At 44.5% G+C, this 20,436-nt stretch overlaps 7 protein-coding genes across 7 annotated transcripts; 4 read left to right on the plus strand and 3 right to left on the minus strand.

The window, feature by feature from the left end:
* Positions 1-1,428: 1,428 nt before the first annotated feature.
* Positions 1,429-3,474, minus strand: N7495_010054 (GMC family oxidoreductase; the record flags this gene model as incomplete). Its single annotated transcript, XM_057212705.1, has 4 exons — positions 1,429-2,183; positions 2,243-3,047; positions 3,110-3,175; positions 3,232-3,474. The coding sequence occupies 4 exons, from the start codon at positions 3,472-3,474 to the stop codon at positions 1,429-1,431; spliced, it is 1,869 nt and encodes a 622-aa protein (XP_057059568.1).
* A 1,366-nt stretch (positions 3,475-4,840) lies between these two features.
* On the plus strand, positions 4,841-5,225 carry N7495_010055 (uncharacterized protein; the record flags this gene model as incomplete). The annotated part of the gene is made up of 2 exons (XM_057212706.1): positions 4,841-5,005; positions 5,175-5,225. The coding sequence occupies 2 exons, from the start codon at positions 4,841-4,843 to the stop codon at positions 5,223-5,225; spliced, it is 216 nt and encodes a 71-aa protein (XP_057059569.1).
* Positions 5,226-5,787: 562 nt separating this feature from the next.
* N7495_010056 (uncharacterized protein) lies at positions 5,788-6,190 on the plus strand (the record flags this gene model as incomplete). Its single annotated transcript, XM_057212707.1, has 2 exons — positions 5,788-6,061; positions 6,093-6,190. 2 exons carry the CDS (start codon positions 5,788-5,790, stop codon positions 6,188-6,190), a joined length of 372 nt encoding a protein of 123 aa, XP_057059570.1.
* A 2,537-nt stretch (positions 6,191-8,727) lies between these two features.
* N7495_010057 (uncharacterized protein) lies at positions 8,728-10,623 on the minus strand (the record flags this gene model as incomplete). The annotated part of the gene is made up of 5 exons (XM_057212708.1): positions 8,728-9,141; positions 9,197-9,252; positions 9,305-9,799; positions 9,859-10,354; positions 10,411-10,623. The coding sequence occupies 5 exons, from the start codon at positions 10,621-10,623 to the stop codon at positions 8,728-8,730; spliced, it is 1,674 nt and encodes a 557-aa protein (XP_057059571.1).
* A 1,196-nt stretch (positions 10,624-11,819) lies between these two features.
* Positions 11,820-13,965, plus strand: N7495_010058 (Proton-dependent oligopeptide transporter family; the record flags this gene model as incomplete). The annotated part of the gene is made up of 7 exons (XM_057212709.1): positions 11,820-12,210; positions 12,273-12,450; positions 12,515-12,663; positions 12,718-12,823; positions 12,879-13,018; positions 13,075-13,261; positions 13,311-13,965. The coding sequence occupies 7 exons, from the start codon at positions 11,820-11,822 to the stop codon at positions 13,963-13,965; spliced, it is 1,806 nt and encodes a 601-aa protein (XP_057059572.1).
* Positions 13,966-15,761: 1,796 nt separating this feature from the next.
* Positions 15,762-17,753, minus strand: N7495_010059 (Nonribosomal peptide synthetases (NRPS); the record flags this gene model as incomplete). The annotated part of the gene is made up of 1 exon (XM_057212710.1): positions 15,762-17,753. One exon carries the CDS (start codon positions 17,751-17,753, stop codon positions 15,762-15,764), a length of 1,992 nt encoding a protein of 663 aa, XP_057059573.1.
* Positions 17,754-18,101: 348 nt separating this feature from the next.
* fmpF (phenol 2-monooxygenase fsqG) lies at positions 18,102-20,181 on the plus strand (the record flags this gene model as incomplete). The annotated part of the gene is made up of 5 exons (XM_057212711.1): positions 18,102-18,157; positions 18,215-18,498; positions 18,547-18,822; positions 18,874-19,206; positions 19,376-20,181. The coding sequence occupies 5 exons, from the start codon at positions 18,102-18,104 to the stop codon at positions 20,179-20,181; spliced, it is 1,755 nt and encodes a 584-aa protein (XP_057059574.1).
* Between the last annotated feature and the right edge of the window lie 255 nt (positions 20,182-20,436).

The raw sequence follows: 20,436 nt of genomic DNA on the forward strand, positions 1-20,436 counted from the left end.
TACGACATTAAGTTTACAGTAATTGCTTTTGCTATTGAACCGGCTCACCGAGCTCCAAATCCCCCTAGATCGCTGGCGCGACTCGTTAGCTCCTCGGCGGCCCCCGACAATCACCGTTCATCTTCTTTCTCCATTATAATCCTACATTTTTATTATCAATTCACATACGACCATAGGGTGTGGAGAACAGGGCTTCCCGTCCGCTCAGCCGTACTTAAGCCACACGCCGGTCAGTTAGTAGTATGGTGGGTGACCACATGCGAATCCTGACTGTTGTATGTTTTTTTGCTGTTTTGGTTGCCAATGCGAACGAAGAAGCATCGCTTTTCGAATGTAGCTGTACTAGAAGTTGCGATAATGTGCAGGTCTATATATTCTACATTTTTGTACGAACCTAGCTTCCAGCTAAAATATAATACATTCAAGAATATGAGACCCATTCTATCTTAAATAGTTCGTAAATTAGTTGAAGATACTAGAGAGAAGAAAGGCTGCCGCAACCTTTTACCCAGGAAGTTTTCCATAAATCTCCTAACTTCCATTCACAATCATCTGTTAATTCATAGTTCGTCATATGTATTATAGGTGATACGCCACGGGTATTCGAGTTATATAATACCTTCGAAGAGCTAAAGGTTCTTCTTTGATGGAGCCTTCAGCTGCTCAGTTCAAAGTTCCTATTGAGAAGGGAAAAGAGAATAATATCACATTGTGTAACAGGCTGAAGCTTGAGGTTGGTTCGTAGTGCCCATTATCCAAGTCCGAGCAAGGATATAAGACCGATACCATTTTGGGTTAAACTAATACGTGAATCGAAAACATCTCATTCTCGAATCCGCACCGACTCCTTGACGCTCCCCTAAGGATTTTGTACACAGTTTTAGAAGTTCCGGTGTGGCTCACCCATACATGGGACGTGTGTGGGGCTAAAAGTCACTGAGTTTCCGAAGTCTTGTGGAAAATCATCTTAGATTTAGCTTGTCTTTAATGCGTGGATGAAAGACAGTTTACATGGTGTGGACTTGATGTTCAGAGTATGCTTGCTTTTTCTCCTGCGGGGTAGTTTACTAACCAGCTACAGTCTCAGAATCATTCGCTTTAAAATATAAAAGATATTAGAGAAACAAAATAAATGTAGATTAAAATAACGTCCAAAATAAACATCCAGGACTCGCTTCATATACTGTGACTAAGGGATTTCCTAGGGAACCTTGGAATCAATTTCTATGCTTTTTGGCGATAGCCCTAGATTGACCGTAACAGGATTACCCTTTGAGATCTGCTTTTATTTTTATTCGTAATCTGGTTCGATCAATCACAAAGCTTCGAAAATAAATATTCTCTTCCCTCTCAACTTGAACCATCTCGCGCATATATACATGAAAAAATCCAGATATCAAAGATCTTAGGGCTCATATTTACACTAACTCAATGAGAAGACTTGATCGGGACGTCGGCCACAATGAGCTCGGCGGCTTTCTCTCCGATGGCAAAAACAAGAGATTGAATATTGCCACGGGGAATAATAGGAATGATACCAGCGTCGACGATGCGTAAGTTCTTTGTGCCGTAGACCCGGAGCTTGGAGTCGACAACACCGTTGAGCTCCCTTGGCATCATGGCAGTAGTACCGCAAACATGATAATGAGCGACAATACGTTCTCTTGTTAGCTTCATAGCTTGCTCTATAGATATATCAGGTGAAGACTCCTGTAGACGTCGACCGCCAGGCTTAAATAGCGAAGCCATAGGTGCAGTCTCGGCGATCGTTTCCAACCAGCGGGTGAGGCGTCCATGAAGCTGGATATCGATAGGATGTTTAAAGAATCCGATATCAAATTCAGGGGAGTCCTGGATATCAGTGGATACAAGATGAGTGCTACCACGAGAGAAGGGGCGGTTAAGAATGGCCACAATACTATAGTAGCACTCTGGTTCGGTCATCCCAAAGACTCCCGGGACGGAAGGTCCCTTCTCAGGCGTGATCTGGAATGGTCCCAAATGGAACTGCCCAATAGGCTCATTTTCATCTTTAAGCATCCGCGTGAGGATGGCATACTGCGCCTTAAGACCAGGCGTAAGATCAAGATCATCCTCCTTGAGATGTTCCTCTAAAAGGGCTGCGATTTCCGGCCCCTTGAGCTCGGGGGGAGTGGCATATGACGAGTGTAGAGCGACAAGACCTAGTGCACGCCGTTTTCTTAGCTAGGAATGATTTATACCGAGTGTAAAGGGAACATACCTAGAGGTCCTGAGCCGTTTTTTTGCCACATTTCCATAGCACCGGCTGCAATTACCGGGTCACGTAGTGCCTCGGCGGTCACCTGGTCATCCATAACCTCCCAACTAAAAGGAACGAAGCCGTGTTCCTGGCAGTTCTCTCCAACACCATCGAGGTTAATAATAGGCTCGATTCCATGCTTCCTAAGTAAAGCACCATTGCCGATTCCAGAAATCTCAAGTAGTTGAGGAGTCTTTAGAGCTCCGGCAGCTAAAATAAGCTCATTTTTAGCAGCAATAGTGCGCTTAACACCGTCCTTACCAATAAAGATGACTCCAGTTGCTACCACCTTAGGGTCTTTATCATCTACCTTTTCAAGAAGTATCTTCTGCACAAGGGCCTCAGTAACCACGCGCAGATTAGGCCGCTTAGCAACCTCTTCATTATAATAAGCAGAGCCGGCATGACTGCGGTGTCTAGTAATAGGGTGAACAGTTCCCGGATTACAGTAGGCACCGTCGGCAATTCCAGACATAGGATCTCCAGTAATTTTTTTGTTCAGAGTCTGGAAAGTCTTAGGCCAAGCGCCATTGCATGCAGGAAAAGGCCCCTCGCCAAATGAGATCTGGATCGGGCCTGAAGTACCCTGAACAGAAGGATCGATATAGTCGATGGAAAGCTCCTCCTTAATCGCCGCAGAAGGTGGGGTGAGAGTCTGCGACTTCTTCATACATTCAGACATGGTCTTCCAGCTCCAACCCTCATTGCCCAATTCTTCCCACGCATTAATGTCAGTTTGGCTGGGGTAGATAGCCATACCCAGATTCTAAATGTTGCCAGTCAGGTCAGCCAAGTTTAAATACACAAATACTTGCCAAAAATACTCACTATGGCGCTACTCCCACCCAATGTCTTACCCCGTGGCTCTGATAAGACTCGACCATTAAGACCAGCCTATGACTAAAAGTAAGATTTATGTTTTATAAGAAAATATCTCAAGGACTCCGTACCTGAGGAGTAGTCTCAATGCACCAGTCAAATTCAGGGTCAGAGTACGTGGAGACGGCGAGACCCGGCACCTGAATTCGAGGATCATCAAGGCGGTTGCTTCCAGCTTCAAGAAGAAGAACATTCACATAGGGAAGTTCCGTCAATCTGTTGGCAACAACTAGACCAGTGGTACCACCACCAACGACGACATAATCATATTCCTTGTGTAGATCTTCGAGGGAGGAAGTGTCGGAGGGAGACATGTTTGGCTACACACTCTTTTCTTTCGGCAGGGCAAGAAGGCTGTGATAATTGGATTCCAGGTACAACAAGTGCCTAAATATATGCAGGGAACTAGAAAAAAGGCCCGCCTCGAAGCATTTCCTACTCCACTCTGTCCCAGCTGCCACAGTAGAGGAAGAGGATTGATTCATGGGCATATCCACAGGTTATCAATAGTCGTACGCACTAAACAAAAGTACTATTTACTACTTGCAGAAGGAAGCTCTATGTGGGGATGGGGAACTATTAAGTGGGACCCTTCACCGCTTCTTCCTATTCTGCCCATCTCTTCCTTCTCTCTCTTTCTTAAGACTATTGCGGGTGCAACCCGCTAACAGTTTTATTGTATGAAAATATCTTTATAAGATAGTTTTTTACGCCTAGCATAATTTTTTGACAAAGTTTTAAGGCAGAGTACAGAGTAAATAATAGACATGTGCATGGTGTGGGTATGGGTCAAAATTCATACCCATTCCCAACCCGTCAGGGGGTAAGGTAAACCCATACACGTGGGTTGGGTTATGGGTCCCATATGGGTATTTTTGATGCCTTGATGCCTTATTTTTACATCAACCTAAACTGAATAGGGTAACTAGTGCCTTAGTGCCTGAATTTTGCCTCAATCTAGTACTAACTAGGCGACAAATATCACGTGAAATAAAAGTCTTGGCAAAAAGATGGGTTTATGGGCTATGGGTTTTGGGTAAAATTTTTGACCCAAACCCAGCCCACTGTGAAATGGTTGTGTCGATACCACCAAAGTGGGGTACAGGACCAATGAAAATGGTTACGATGCTGTTGGTCCGACATGAAGTGAATCTAGTGAGTTTCATCTATTTATTTACAGCGAGGACAAGATTGAATAACACACCTCTTACAACTCGCAACGATACATTTACATGGTAGATGCATATGCACCAACAGTAAGACTAGTCAAACCATCGTTCCGACAGGCTGGGTTGGGTATGGGTATACCCAACCCAATGAACATGTCTAGTAAATAAGCTTGATAGGCAATCTTGTTTTTGAAGCAGATAAGTGTTTTTGTCGATTTAATACCTTTTTTAAAATATTATAGATACGTAATAGGGGTGTAAAAAGTACGTTAAATACCATAGTTAGTTGGTATTTAAAATATGCATACTGTGGAGTCCGTGCTAACGAGCCCACAGGATCATACCTGCGTAGAAAATGCTTTATTTTTTGATATTTTAGAAAAAGGAGGCAGTTTTGTGACATCCTATTCCGCTAGGAAAGTGCGCGTTCTAAGTTCGATCTATATTCATATTTTTCAATCAGACGCTTTGACCGAACCTCAGAGTCCATGAGAACTCGAAATAGTTCACTATGGCTGTCACATATGATATGAGTGTACCGCTAGCACGAAACCCAGTTATAGTAGTGACAGTACTAGGAGCGTTAGCTACCGTGAGCACAGCATTACGCTTCTTCTCCCTACGAATAAAGCAGATGTCTCCTAGTCTTCCTGAATATCTCATCCTTGCGGCACTGGTAGGTTTGGCTAGATCCTGGTGTCTTTCACAGAATGCTCATGGTTATTACTGCTATCTAGTTGACCGCTTACACTGGTATTGCCCTTCAAATTATCTGTATGTTCTCTATACAAAATCGAAAATCATTGATGTTTAGCTGACTAGGAACTTTGAAGTCGTGATTCTAGGAGGATCTGGTCGAGATTCTCGAGACCTTCCAGAGTCAGCGGAAGTCATGACTTTAAAGGTGATAATGAAATGGAAATGCACAGCTTGTAATATGTTAATATGTTTAAGACTATAGTTAATTATACCGACCGAACTATTTTACGCGATCATTCTCGCTCTGGTTAAATCATCGATCTTAGCATTCTATGCGCGTATTTTTGGCAGAAAAAAGAGCTTCCGAATCAGCCTCTTCATCACTCTTTCTATCGTTTGGGCATGGTCCCTCAGTGTCATTCTCGAGACCTTCTTTCTCTGTCGCCCTCTGAGATATAACTGGGATACAAGCATCCCGGGTACATGCGGTGACCGTAAAGCAGCATACGTTGTCGCTGGTACCATGAATTTGATCACTGACTTCATGGTAATGGCACTACCATTGCCTCATATCTGGGGACTTCAGCTAAACAACGCTAAAAAGACCGCCTTGTGCAGTGTTTTCTGCGTTGGCATTTTGTGCGTTCTATTATTGTATACTAGTGTCCCTTGTGACGGATACTAGTTTTCCTTGGTCAACTTCACTAACTGAATCGAAACAGAGTGTCTATCATCAGTATCGTTCGTCTGATATCCTTGATGGCAATCGATTTTTCAAACATCACCGAGTCAGCTCAAATGGTAGTCATGTGGAGTGTAGTAGAACCTGAGCTCGCCCTCATCTGCGCCAACATGCCTCTACTCAAGACTGTTTTGTCGTACATGATGCCGTCATTCTTCTCCTCCTCTAACCGCCGCAACAATTACGACAAATATGGCTCCGAGCAACAGACTTTCTCTCGACTACAAGACGGCCAGATGCCGTCAGCTAATACCGGTCCAAACACCATCTACCCAATGAAAAGACTGGATCGTGAGGCTCTACAAACGCACATTTCGACCAGTAGTCCAGAATCGCAGAGAATCCTCGGGAAAGGAGGAGACAGATTTGCAAGTACGGAAAGCCTTGAATCCCACAGCTTGGGCGTACCTATTGGTTTAGATGAGGTTCAACCTGCTTCAGGGATTAATGTGACCTCACATTTCTCTGTTGAATATTACGCACGCAAGTCAGCTACCTAGGGTTACCATTTTCATTTTTATCGCCATATATTATTGTTGGAACGAATATCAGCTGACATACCAAGATCATGTGATCTTGGCATGGCAGCTACTATATCTTCTTTCATCTGAGCATTTTAGAATGACACTTCACTTTTACCCAATATGCATACACCTATTATATACGTACAGAAACGATATCAATAGCTGTCTGCTTCGGTAATAACCTAGTCAACCGACAATTATACACCAATCTGCAAAACAATAATAATCTAACATTGTGCTTATTGTCTAGATTCCCTGTTAATCTACGAGTATTATTAATGACGGGCTTTATATTTGCCAGCTCCAAATGATTGATTACAGCTATGGATATATAGTAGGTGTGAAGCACATCTGTGGTTTCATTTACCTCTGCCTAAATTTTACTTCGGTTAGTTAAAATGGCTTAGTGTGAGGGATATATCGAAGGATTCTACGAGATGCCTAGAATTCTAGTCATAGTACCTGAGGAGTGGAGTTCATCTGATAAGCGTTTCCTCAGGAGGGTCAGTAAAATGATTTTCTGACTGAATTTAAGCGCCACTGAACTTGAGGGGATGATCATATCCAGGGAGAATTTTTATTGAGGTTGCCTCACAATGCCTGCAGCCTCACATGATGTCTACACCGACATTACTGAGGACCTACTAGATGGGTTATTAACTCGCTATGAGACCAATGTATCGCATCACATGAGGACAAACCCTTCCAGATCTCGGCCAAGCTCCTGAAACTGCCACCTGTATAGAGGCCAGATAATATTGATCCAAGAGCGGCAAAAGTGGAGGCAGTCAGGGCTCGGGAAAGAAAGGGGAGAAGGTGGGGCGGAACGGGTGTTCCGGTTGGGGGCGCTTGTAGGGGCAGTGATGGGTGTAGAATAGACGGGATGGAGGGAGGAGGGAAAGAAATATGGACGACGAAGAGGTCGGGTCTTTTATGTCAGGGGAGATTACGTGACGGCGTATTTGGGCGCTAAACCTAAATAGAAAAACTAACTCGAAGAGGCAATTCACAGGTCCCAATATTAGAAGTTAAATATTGATACTGCAAGACGAATTTTCGACTCTTAATGGTCGAGAGGGTAAATTGTGGAAGAAACAAATGAGATACTCTCATTAAATTGTACTATGTATTTTGTTTATGCTAAAATGTACTCAAAATTATCAATATAATATGCTACACTACGGCCACCAATTTTGATACCGTCCGTAAATTCAACAATCACCTTGAGGTTTTTGACCTTTTGTCAGAACGGTGACGTTCTTACGGTGCATATGTAGAGGTCGGCACGGATACATATCCGTAAGATTTTGGATTATTCGTATCCGTAACCGTAGTCGAGAACTTATATCCGTGATATTATGCCACCGCCTAAATAGATCATACGATACCACGATAGAAACTTATCATCCCAAGTCCCTAATTTGATATCTAAATAGTTATTCATTCATTGATAGAATAAGTCTCCTACCACGCCGAGTCTGGCGACTATCAATCTTCCTTATAGAAGCAGCTTCTTTTGAAGGCGACTTTGCAGGGCTTAGTCCTGATATCTCTTCTGCTGTCTTGGTTGGAATGCAAAAGTATAGGAAATGGAACAAGAGCTTGAAGATGGGGTTATCCAAGGAATCATTCAGAGCATTAAGGTCTTTCTTCATAAGAAATATTCCCCCTTGGCTACCTCCATCTCTAGTTTTACTTCTAGAACTATGGATCCTCCTGCTCGACCAGGTATGAGAGCTCGTCTTCTACAAAAAGTACATTCTCAAAAAGTATCTTGGGCTTCTGATATTGATCGCTATTTTGACGAACCTCCTATTCAAGTAAAAGGATTAATAGAAGACCAGGAGGGCTCTAAGTGGCTGCTTTCATGGTGGAACGCTCATAATGATCAACACCCCAGGATGGCAGCAGTTGCAAGGGACTACCTTGGTATTCCAGCAGCTGAGGTTTCAGTTGAAAGACTTTTCAGTTCTGTAAGGGATATCCTGGGTGTTCGTCGACAATCTCTGAACAGTAAGACCATGAGAGAGTTAGTTTTGTTAAGAGATGTATATAATATTGATTCCTTATTGAAATTTCTTTTACTTGAGAATTACATGAGATTTATAACTCTATAGATGTGGAAATATATATTAGAACTGTAGGTGGTTCTAGACACGTGATATATGCTACGGATATTACGGATATCCGTACGGATAGAGGGCATTTATTCGTAACCGTAACCGTAGAGATTTTATTCGTATCCGTAACCGTAGAATTTCTACGGTTACGGTTACGGATACGGATATCCGTAAAACCGTGCCGACCTCTATGCATATGCTACTAGTATTATCGATGGAATAGATCTAGGTGCGTCGATGCGAAGTTGTAAGAGGTGTGTTATTCAATCTTATCCTCGCTGTAACTGAATAGACAAAACTCGCTAGATTCACTTCATATCGAATTCTTTGTTGAACCTTGCAGGGCTATCGAGTTGGAAGGCTTTTCGCCCACTTCCTTCTCTGTGCTCTTTCCATTTCCACGCTTATAAAGGAGAATTGAAGAGCCTCCCTGGTTGTTGCGTAGCTCAGAGCCGACGGAAGTCAGGAAAATGAAGAATACCCACATTCCAACAATGACACCGAAGCTGCGCCAGATGTGGTGGAAAGAGTAGGTGTACTGCTCTCTAATGTAATCTGCACCGCTAATGGTATCTCCAACACTTCCAGGAACAGAGCATCCTCGGTAATCAGACTTGAAGGTGGAGTAGTTACTACCGTAAGGAATATAATCGGGCTCAATACATTTGAACTCACGTCCGACGAACTCATTAGCCATGAGAGCTTCGAAAGCATATGCGCCAGGGTTCTGGTTCCCGTAGTTAGTAAAATTGATAAGGTGTGGGAGGATAGAAGTAACTCACTAAGTAAAAGATCCATCTGAACCAAACGTGCATTTTGTGGAATAGAACCAGGTAAACTTTCACCTCAAAGTCAGTATGCATGAGCTGAAGAACAAAAGAGTTTCATACCACCATATACAAAGTAGATTGTGGACAAAAGGCCAGAAATCTTTGACGCATTTCCAAACTTTTTGCAAAGTGCACCCACAGAACGGAACAGCTGAACGAAACACAGGGTACTGGCAATGATAATGATCCTGAATTTAAAAAACCGACCAGCGTTCATCTGGAGCGCTGACATGAAGTAAAGAATCAAGGAGAAACAAGTCACTTGCAACATAACGATTGGGATATCCGTTAGAGCATTAGCAATACAGAATGCCGTAGGACGATAGAATCCAAAACGCTTTTGACGAGAGAGAATGGGTCTACCCATGAAAGATCCAGTGGTTTCGGACAATGACTCGAGCAGAAAGTAGAGGATGGGGAAGAACAGAACACCTGGACGCATGAAGATAGAGCTGCTGTCGCTGGCGAGATTGTAGAAGAGCGATCCACAGACCAATGCTTGGATGATGGCTGAACAGACCTTCACGACCAATGTGAAATTATCTCCCACATGATCTGAAGTTGTCGAATTGTACAGGATGCAATCTGTTCCAGCAGGCCTGTTGTGTAAATACTGCGCTTTCGTGGGATGTGCTGCTTTCCCTTTTCGCTCGCAACCGCTAGCTCAAGATCCTCGGTTTCATAGGTGAGCTTTGCTGGAGATTCAATCGCGTTCATCTGATCCTGATAGATCGAGCTGTTGTGGTACCGTGCTTCAAATTCCTCTGGGGTATTGGGAACCTCATTCTCCCAACCCTCGCGTACAGTCCTCTCTGTGAGGACGGTTACCGAGGTGAGATAATCAGCAATGTTAGCGCCTCTGGGACAGACGAAGCCCAAAGACTCAAAATACTCCCTTGCCATAGAGCGAGGACCATAGTAGGCTACTCTTCCATCGGCAAGAACAAGGATCTTGTCGAATTGATCATAGATACCATTGCCTGCTTGATACATGGTGGCGATCATGGTCTTTTCGTTCTGGTCTGCTTCACGACGCAGCATGCGAGCAAAGTACACCGCAGCCCTAGAGTCAAGGCCACGAGTAGGGTTGTCCCACATCTGTACTGGACTCTTTTCGAAAGTTAGACCCCAGTCGCCATGAGTGTGGAAAGGTGTGTATAACATACCTGGCCTGCCAGAACTTCCGCCAGGGAAACTCTTTTACGCTCTCCACCAGAAACACCACGGATGAACTCATTTCCCACCAGCGTCTTCTTTGTATGGCCGATACCCAAAGAATCAAGGATTTGGTCCCGCTTTTGTTGCACAAACTCTTTGTGGTCGACATATTCTTCAGGTCTTTCACTTGAATGCCAAATTTCAAATCCTGAATCTATCATTATTTTGCTGTTGCAAGGATGTCAAGGTCCAGGTCCAGATTTGATGATGGGTATCAGGTTATTTATGCATTGACTTAGTCGCATCATAATCTCATCCGATTTTCACTTACACTACTGAGTAAACTTTTCTTTATAGGTCACTTTTTTTGTCATTATATCACATACGACCACAGGGTGTGGAGAACAGGGCTTCCCGTCCGCTCAGCCGTACTTAAGCCACACGCCGGTCAGTTAGTAGTATGGTGGGTGACCACATGCGAATCCTGACTGTTGTATGTTTCTTATTTTTTTTTTCTTAAAAAAAGTTTTTCGCATTTGCTGGATAAGTGGAAGTGGGAACGAGAATAGAAGTAAGAATTGCTTCATTTGGTATTCAATTTTTTGCTATCCACATATCGATTAACTAACGTGTATCCCGGCTAATGCATCGAAAGGGAAACATCCTCTTGTAAGTTGATCATGATTAATGAAGTGGGTGTCGGTTTACAGGGATATCGAGGCACTGTTATTACTACGTTGTACGTGTAATAAGTATGCTTGAAGATGTCTGTTTCTTTTAAGTCGATGCCGACTGGAACGGGAGATAAGTTCCCGTCCTCGATCAATGAAATCGATCGAGGTGGATCCCAACAGGAGGGAAGATCAGAAATATTCATTGATAGAGGAAAGGTTGAAGAAGCCGATAAATTAAGACGTCTGATATTTTTCTCCCCTTCCCAAATATAAATCTGCACATTTAGGTATGGGATTGACAGTGTAGGGATGACAAAGCTAGATTACATAATTTCCTCCTCCATTCCGGCCTTCCATTCCGACAGTGCTTTAGCAATTGATTTTCCGGGGTATCGTGACCCACTATAGGTTCGAATGTTGTAGGCCCACCAGCTTGGGTGTGCCGCTAACCAATATGTTTCACAGACAGTACAAGTGCATATTCCCTACCTAGAAATAAGCACTAGGCCATTCCTCCATCTATTAGGACGAGACCGAATATTCTTACTTTTGTAGGGTTGCAATGGCTCATCCCTGTCACCGCCGGATCACTTCGGACCTCCGGATTCGGCCCACGAATAGATAAATGACTGTCCGACTCTCTCTCTCGCCGAATGCACCCTCAACTATCCTCCTCATCCTCTCACAATCTCTTTCCCCCTATTTTCTGTCTCCGAATCCACATTCATTCGTCATCCTCCGCAATGTCAACTGAAGAAATGGTATTCAAAACGTCGGGCCCGATGCCTGATGTGCACGGCTCTGCAAATACCACTGCAGAGCCTCATCTACATTCACGGTTGGTGATGGCTTCTCAAGTTGAAGAAAAGAACGGAAGTGCTGATAACGGGGCTCTTCTTTCTTTCTCAAAAATAGAACAGGATAAAAGTCTTAAGTTGGAAGATCATACGTCTCTCCAATCTACTCAGAGTATCCCTGCTTCCCCTGCTTCCTCGGACGATGGTCGCTTGGCCACCGAAGACGAAGTGCGCGATCTTCTCCATGTCGTCGACAACGTTCCCGGTCGCGTCTGGGTAGCTTGTATTGCCGGCATTCTGGAACGCTTTGTGTGGTATGGGGCAACTGCTCCACTGCGTAGGTGCTCCACTCTCTACCGTCCCTGCCAAGTAACTTCTCCTCGCTGATAAGCTTCATAGAGAACTATCTGCAAAATGCGCCCGGGGGAGAGGTTCCCGGAGCCTTCGGACTAGGCCAGGCTGCGGCTTCGAACATCGTCAATGCCTTGTTCATTGCGTCTTACATTGCCCCTGTACCTGCTGCCGTTATTGCTGATAGCTGGCTGGGCCGCCACAAGACCATGATTTACGCTGCTATGTATAACGACCTCTGATCACTTGTGATCTTCCTTTACAACGTCGAAGGGCTAACATTGTCATAGCGTTGAGGCCGTTGGTGCCACTATTCTCTTCGGGACTTCACTCCCTGTCGCTATCCGTGAAGGGGCTGCCTTGGGCGGGGTAATCGCTGCTTGCGTCCTCATGTCGATTGGATCTGGTGCATTTAATGCTACTGTGGTGCCTTTCATCGGTGAGTTGTTCCCTTAGTACTGCAAATCGCGATCATGATACTGATTCCAGGCAGCCGACCAATACGATGAGGAATATTTTCGCATTAGGACTAAGAAGGGAAAGAAAGTCGTCGCTGACCGGGAGTTAACTATTACCTACATTTACAACGTCTATTACTGGTGAGTACTTTCTCTTCGTGACCTTTGCTGGGATTTATGCTAAGTAGCAATACAGGACAATCAATATTGTTGGTTTCTTGGCCGATTCCACACCGTTGTTGGAACGATATGTCGGATTCTGGGTCGCATATTTGGTTCCATGCTGTGCTATGTGGCTTGCCTTACTTCCGGTCCTTTTCGGACGCAACTATTTCAGTGAGTGAGCAAAGGACTATCTGCAAGAATTACTGGCTAACCCGTGGATGCTCTAGTTCGAGTTGTGCCTACCGCCAACATCATGCCGCAGGTATGCAAAGCGCTGCGTCTCGGCATCACTGGTGGCTTCAAAATGGATGCTGCAAAGCCGGACTCCCAGCGTCAGCAACACGGTCGCCAGGTTCCCTGGACAGATTCCTTCATCGAGGACATCAAGTTGAGTCTAATGACCAGCCGAGTTTTGTAAGTTGATAAATCTTCTAGTCCACATTCACTGCTAACATGACCCAAGGCTTCTTTTTCCAATCCACTGGCTCTGCTATAACCAGACCTTCAACAACTTGATTTCTCAGGCTGGGCAGATGGAAACCTACGGTATACCGAACGACATGATGAAGACTGCAGGGGCTATTTCCGGAATCATCGTTGCGCCGATCATCCAGAAGGGGCTCTATCCTTTCCTTACAAAGCGAAGGGTTTCATTCCAACCGATAGCACGCATGACAGTTGGATTTCTCGTTCTGGCATTTGCCATGGCCTACACCACTGGAATTCAGAAGCTCATCTACCAGACTGGCCCATGCTACGATCATCCCCTCGCATGTGCCGCAGCAAAAGACCGTAAGATCCCGAATCAGGTCTCGGTCTTTCTCCAGATTCCCATCTACTTTGGTGGTTCGTTGGCGGAGGTATTTTGCCTTACTACGGGAACTGAGTATGCCTATAACAAGGCCCCAAAGAGTATGAAGACATTGGTTCAAGCTATTTGGCTTGGTATGGGTGGAATTGGAGCCTGTCTTGCTCTCGCCTTCACTCCATTGTCAGAGGACCCCCATCTAGTTACAATGTACGCCATTCTGACTGGCATTCTGGGTGGCGCTGGGGTCTTGTTATGGATTATTTTCCGGCACCTGGATATGGTGAAAGTCAAGGAAGACTCTGAGTAAAACAGACTTCCTATTTTAAGTTAGGAGATTTCAATGATGAGTCTGCAAGGAAGGCTTGGAAAGCAATCAAAAAGTTGTTGTATGGGTAACGAAAAAATTTATGGGGTTCGAGTTCACGACGATAATTTGAATTGGATTAAAATACTACTGTTAATGACTTGGCACATGTCTATCAGATCGCACTTGTAGGATATTTGAGACAGGCTATATTGTAGTCTGGGCGAAGACATTAGAGATATTTTCAAATAACCACAGGAATAACCATGTATATAGCCAACTTGACATACGCTAATAGCCTGGTGAGCCCTGTGCTTACACTAAAAGCATAATTGACAAGCACTATAATGATGCGACTGCGTAATAGAAGCAGTGATACACACAGTCAACTTCCATTTATGTAAAAACCCACTAACAGATAGGACTTCGCTGGCCCGGACCCACTTTTATGGATATTCACTGTCAATGGTTAGAATACCGCCTACCATTTGTAGCTTAGCTTACTGCATACTGCCCATTTATTACTGCCGGATTGATGCCTTACGCACTTTCCAACTAACAACAATACTCTCGTCTTTACCATTCCAGACCGCTTTCCGTATTCAATTGACATTCACTAGTGATCATGTTGACGTATTAAATTAAAAAAAGGTCCTCAATTCCGAATTGCGATTATTTCTGTAGCAAGATTTAGACCAGCAAGAACACGAGTCAAGATGGCCGAGATACACAGCAGCTTGCTTTCCATTAATGGAGATCAAACAAACGAGGCGCTTACTCTAGAAGGATCGGGAGATATCTAGGCGCTCCAATGATTCGGTGGAAGGCCTCTCTGCAGAGAGGCAAGCCTTTTCTTCTGTGACGACCTCTATTTCACCGACTTTTCAAACACGGAATGTGAGGTACGTGACAACGACCAACGCAAAGTGGCACTCGAAACGAAAATCGATGTCTCCAAGGAATCTTCATTCGGCCAAAAAGCTATTGATTTCACTTACCTTGCGGACATTTCAAAACTCGGCAAGGAATTTTCGGTCTTGGAGCAGAAATGGTGGGAGATTTTGCGCTCGGCCTCAGATAGCACGCTGAGTCGAGGGATAGAACTCTGGCGCTCACATCTAATGTGTCAGTGTTACAAACATGCTCGGGGGGCTGAAGTTGATGATGATCTCAAGGTTTAGCTTCAAAAGACATAGTCTCTTGATATGCTAAATAGGGACAAACATAGATGAATGTTAAGATTTCCAGCGTTGAGCCTAATGTTCGGCGACTGTGAGAGCCCATTTGATGTTGTTCGTTTTAACTGCATATGTGATAGATCTGATACACTGCCAAGATATGTATGCCCCCCTATAGTGGAAGCCAAAAGGGTAAATTAGGGACAGTCATGTCTGATGATCAATAAGAGTTGACCTGTGAGCGATTACCCTACGTGAATATATAATAGTTCCAAGAATTGGCGTCTCGTTTCACCCCAAGGCTTTGGATGGATTACTACACACGATTCTATTCAAGATATCTCGCCCTTTCGAAAGAGATTGAATCCAAGGGTCATAATAATCACAAACAAAGTTCACTGAGACCACTAACTCTCACATAACTGATCATACTCTGACCAGAATCTAAGGATAATTTTTACTGAATCCATGTAGCTTTAAGAAATTAGATTGAAAAAAGAGCATCTGCGATTGATAAACAAGCTCCAATTTTACTCTTTCAATAAATGATTCACCCGGCTTTGTTCGTAGTCTCCGGATTAAGCTTCTCGTGGTTTGCAAGCCCATGATTAACGTGGAGACTCAGTCATTCATTTGGTGCTCTAACAGCGGCTTAGCAACAATGGCCATATGACTCAAGACCGGATTGTGAAATATAGCCTCGACGGTAAGGCCAAGCTGCCTACTCGTCGCCAAAGCCACAAGCTGAATGGCGTTGAGCGAGTCCCCACCTAACTGGAAAAAGTGGTCTTCTCTCGCGATTTCAGATGGGTGAAGATTCAAGACAACGGACCACAATTTTTGAATCCTCTGTTCTATAACAGTGCGAGGAGGTGCTCGCAGCTTACTCCTCACAGCCCTCTTGGCCATAGATGGGGGTGCTCTGAGGGCCACAAGTTCTTGACGTGAATATGACGAGCCAGTTTCTTTCAATTTTCGTCGGTCGGTTTTGCCAGATGCGTTAAGAGGGAACTCCCAGAGGGGGATATATACCGAAGGGATCATGTATTGAGGTAGGGTCTTGAGAAGAGACATGTTGAGATCTTTGGTCAAGTCCCACATGGCCTGTCGTAGCTGCTGTTCATCCTCCGGCTCTGCGGCCTCGACTTGACTCAAAGCGAAAAATCCGACTAGAGTCTGACGACTATGGGTGTCTCCCACTGTGATCAGATCAACAATGGGGTTAACACACTTCCCTTTTGAAAGGAGCTGTTGTTGGATATGGTGCTCGACTTCACTAAGCTCGACTCTTTGTCCGCGAACTTTCACTTGGGTGTCCTTGCGACCGACGAAGTTGAGGGTTCCGTCTGGATTGTAATAGACGAGGTCGCCGGTTTTGTATAAGATTTTAGATTGTTGATCCCTATCCCGGCCCTCTTGTAGCCACTTCGGGGCGTCGATGAAAACTTTTGATGTCCTGTCGGAGTCATGGAGATATCCTTTTGTCACAATAGGGCCCTCAACAACAAGTTCTCCAGTTGCCCCGACAGGCACAAGCGTATTGTGATCTTTAGGGTCAACTATCCAAGTAACTGCGCCATGGCCTCTTCCAATGGTTCGTGGGTCACTTTCCTCGGTCAACACATTGATGGTGATAATTAGACACTCAGAAGGACCGTATACATTGACTAAATTTAACTTCGGGGCCCATCGTGCAACATCAGAAACACTACTAAGCTCACCCCCGAGTTTGAGAACCTTGAGCCCAGGCACTGAATCGGGGTCGATTAGGCGTGCAACAGAAGGAGTCAGATCTGCCGAGTTTACTTCAAGACGGTTGATGGCCCCGGCAACATCATTCTGTCGCTCCGATTCGCTCGGAACACAGATACATCCACCAATCATGAGCGTTGATAGGATGATATCTGTACTGACGTCAAAGCTGTATGAAGCAAAATCGAAGACACGTAGAGAAGAAACTTCTAGAATTGGTCTTCGATAGTGCACTCCTGAGACGAAGCTTCGATGCGAACTCATCACGCCTTTCGGGAACCCAGTGCTTCCAGATGTGAATACGACGAAAAGAGTAGACTCGGGGTCGACTTTAGGAGTCGGACTGGGCAAGATTGGCATCGCTAAAAGGATATCATGGGAAACTAATATGACATCAGACAGCAGACTTGATGCCAGTTCCTGCTGTGCAGATGAAGCAATCATGAATTTGGATTTGGTGGTAGAGACAATGTCCCGAAGACGAGATTCGGGTTGCTTCGCGTCAAGGAGCACAAATGCACCTCCGACTTTGATAATAGCGAGCATGGCGACGATTGTCCATGCTGATTTCTCAAAGCATAACGGGACGATAACCTCAGGGCCAACTCCCCGGTCCGCCAATATATTTGCTAGTCGCGTAGAGAGATCATCCAGTTCCATATATGATAGGTTTCCGTCCCATGAACATACAGCCGGGGCATCGGGATGGGTTTCGACATTGGCGTAGATGAATTCTTGAACTGGAGTGTAGATAGCGACTGGAACAATTTTGTTCCATCCCCAAATCTGATCGTAATCAGTCTTTTCAAGTTCTTGGGTTATCGTTCCCTTCTTAACTATTTCGAAATTTCCGATGGTCATTATGGCGAGAAATAGGTGGGATCGATTCAAGAAGCAATAGTCGGAATTATCATACGACTTTGCTGATATTTCAAATTAATAATTGCTTGGTGCTTTATGTGTAATCAGGGGGTCGTGTTATGCTTATTTTTGTGTCTCCGAAAGAGTTCGGTCATCTTTCGGGGCTGAATATGTCGGGGCGCCGAGTTCTTCGGAGATCGATATATTGATCTATAACTGGTCAGGACACATTCCGGATGTTTATATTGGATCTAAAAAGGCTGATTTCTAGTCACTGGCTTAGATTGAACGAGGATTAAGCCAACTTTTCTTTCTCAACTATCTCTTTCTGCCTTGGTGATCAGCATCATGTCGAATGCGGTTGACAAGGTCGACGTTCTTATTATCGGAGCAGGTCCAGCAGGGTAGGTGTGGAAGATACTGAGATATTTGATACTTTCAGAATACTGATTTAATCTTAGCCTGACAGCGGCAAATTGCTTCAACGGCAGCAATGGATTACGAGTGCGGGTAATTGACAAAAAATCTGGAAGCGTGGAAACCGGCAAAGCAGATGGACTGAAAAGCATTTCTCTCGAGGTCCTCGATACTTTTGGGATCGGTGATACAATCCGAATTGAATCTCATCGCGTGGAAGAAGTTGTACTTTGGGAAGCTGATGGACAGGGGGGAGTTGAGCGGTCCGTAACCGTTGCAGACCGGGTTCCAGAGCTTGGAAAACCAAGGGAGATGACTTTGGATCAGGGTAAGAAAGATGTCAGTAGAGCCTTGATGGAGCTGACGTCTATTCCAGGTCGAATCGAGCATCACCTACTCGCAAACCTTGAGCGATACGGAAATGTTGAGGTTTCTTGGCGGATGCAGCCTGTCAACATGCAAATAAATCACCGACTGGTTGAAGATCCCCTTGCATATCCCATGACCGTAGCCACGAAGGTGGAGCTGGAGGGAAATTTCCAGACACAAATAATACAGGCCCGATATGTAATTGCCTGTGATGGAGCTCGTAGTTGGACAAGAAAACATCTGAATATCCCTCTCAGGGGCGATCTCACAGATTCAACATGGGGTCAGTCGAAAATGAAGAAAGTTACAAGATCATTGCTTACAAAACTATTAGGTGTGATGGACGCTGTGCCAAAAACTAATTTCCCTGATATCCGCAAGGTGTGTGTCGTTCATTCGGCGCAAGGCACAATCATGGCGGTCCCTCGTGAGAAGAAGCTGGTTCGTTTTTATATCGCGATGGATGGAACTGATTTGGATGTTCCAACTGCCTTGTTCCAAAAGACCTTGACCGTTGATCACGTGGTGGATGCTGCGCGCTCCATTTTCCATCCATATACTTTTGACGTGGGTGAGGTTGCGTGGTGGTCAGCATACCAGGTTGGTCAACGCGTCGCAGACAAATTTTCCAAGGATGATCGTGTCTTTCTTGCCGGTGATGCAGTCCGTAAGTCTGGGAACAGAAACGAGCTACTTCAACAACCGTCGCTAATGAGTCCTTCTACGCTAGACACACATTCCCCGAAAGCTGGCCAGGGAATGAACACTAGCATTCAAGATGGCAGGTCTCCTCTTGCAGTTTATTAGCTACAACGCTGACTGGTAGTTTCCTCAAGCTTATAATATTGGTTGGAAATTACGGTTCTACCTCGAACAAAAATGTTCAAGATCTCTTCTTACAACCTACGAACAGGAAAGGAGGCCCATCGCCCAGCAGCTGATTGACTTTGATCGCGAATATCTTGAACTATTCGCCAATCCCAATCTGCATTTCAATGACTTCTTGATCGCGTACATAACGGCCATGAGGTTCACCACCGGCATTGGGATTAAATATGCACCTTCTTTGATTGTCCAATCTCCTCACCTAGAAATAAAAGCCGACAATCCAGAAATGGCTCTCGCACCCGGAATGCGATTACCTGATTTCCAGATGGTCAATCAAGCAGACGGCGTACCGACAACTCTCTATCACCGACTCACTATGAATGGTCATTTCCGTCTTTTAATTTTGGCAGGAAATCTCTCAATGGAGCCGGTGTACCATGAATTTCTGGAGTTTGGGAAGTGGTTGAATGGTTTCCTGCGAATAAACCCAGAAATTGAGGCAATAACCCTTCATTCCAGCAAGCGGGACAGTATTGAATTGATGGATTTACCTGAAGTTTTCCACCCATGGAATGATGCTGATGGTTGGGACTACTCCAGAGTCTACGCCGATGACGAAAGCTATCATGATGGCTATGGACAGGCTTATAAACGCTGTGGTATGAAACAGAATGATAAATGCGTGGTTATCATGCGACCAGACGGTTATGCAAGTCTTATTTGTCGGATGGAACATACCACCCAGATTTCGACTTTTTTCGAAGATCTTTCTCTAGGAGCATATGAGGGTATCATTCGTTCTACTAGACTATAAGTTTCATAGAAGAACTTATTTGATCTAGTCAATAGAATATTAATTATTGCGACAGATCTTACAATGAAGTCCTTGAATATTTGCTTAGTATTATTTGCTTGACTGAATAATGAATAAATGTTTCAATTTCATGCTGGCATCTGTTTTCTATCTAGCTTAACTTTTCGTCCGTACTTCATTAACAAAAAGCCTCGATAAAATTTCCGTGAATACAGTATGCTACGAAGTGCATTCTAAGATGCCTGGTGCCAGAAT

The sequence above is a fragment of the Penicillium taxi genome (assembly GCF_028828555.1).
Source record: "Penicillium taxi strain IBT 34144 chromosome Unknown utg000006l_segment0_segment0, whole genome shotgun sequence".
In the NCBI taxonomy this organism is placed as follows: Eukaryota; Fungi; Ascomycota; class Eurotiomycetes; order Eurotiales; family Aspergillaceae; genus Penicillium; species Penicillium taxi.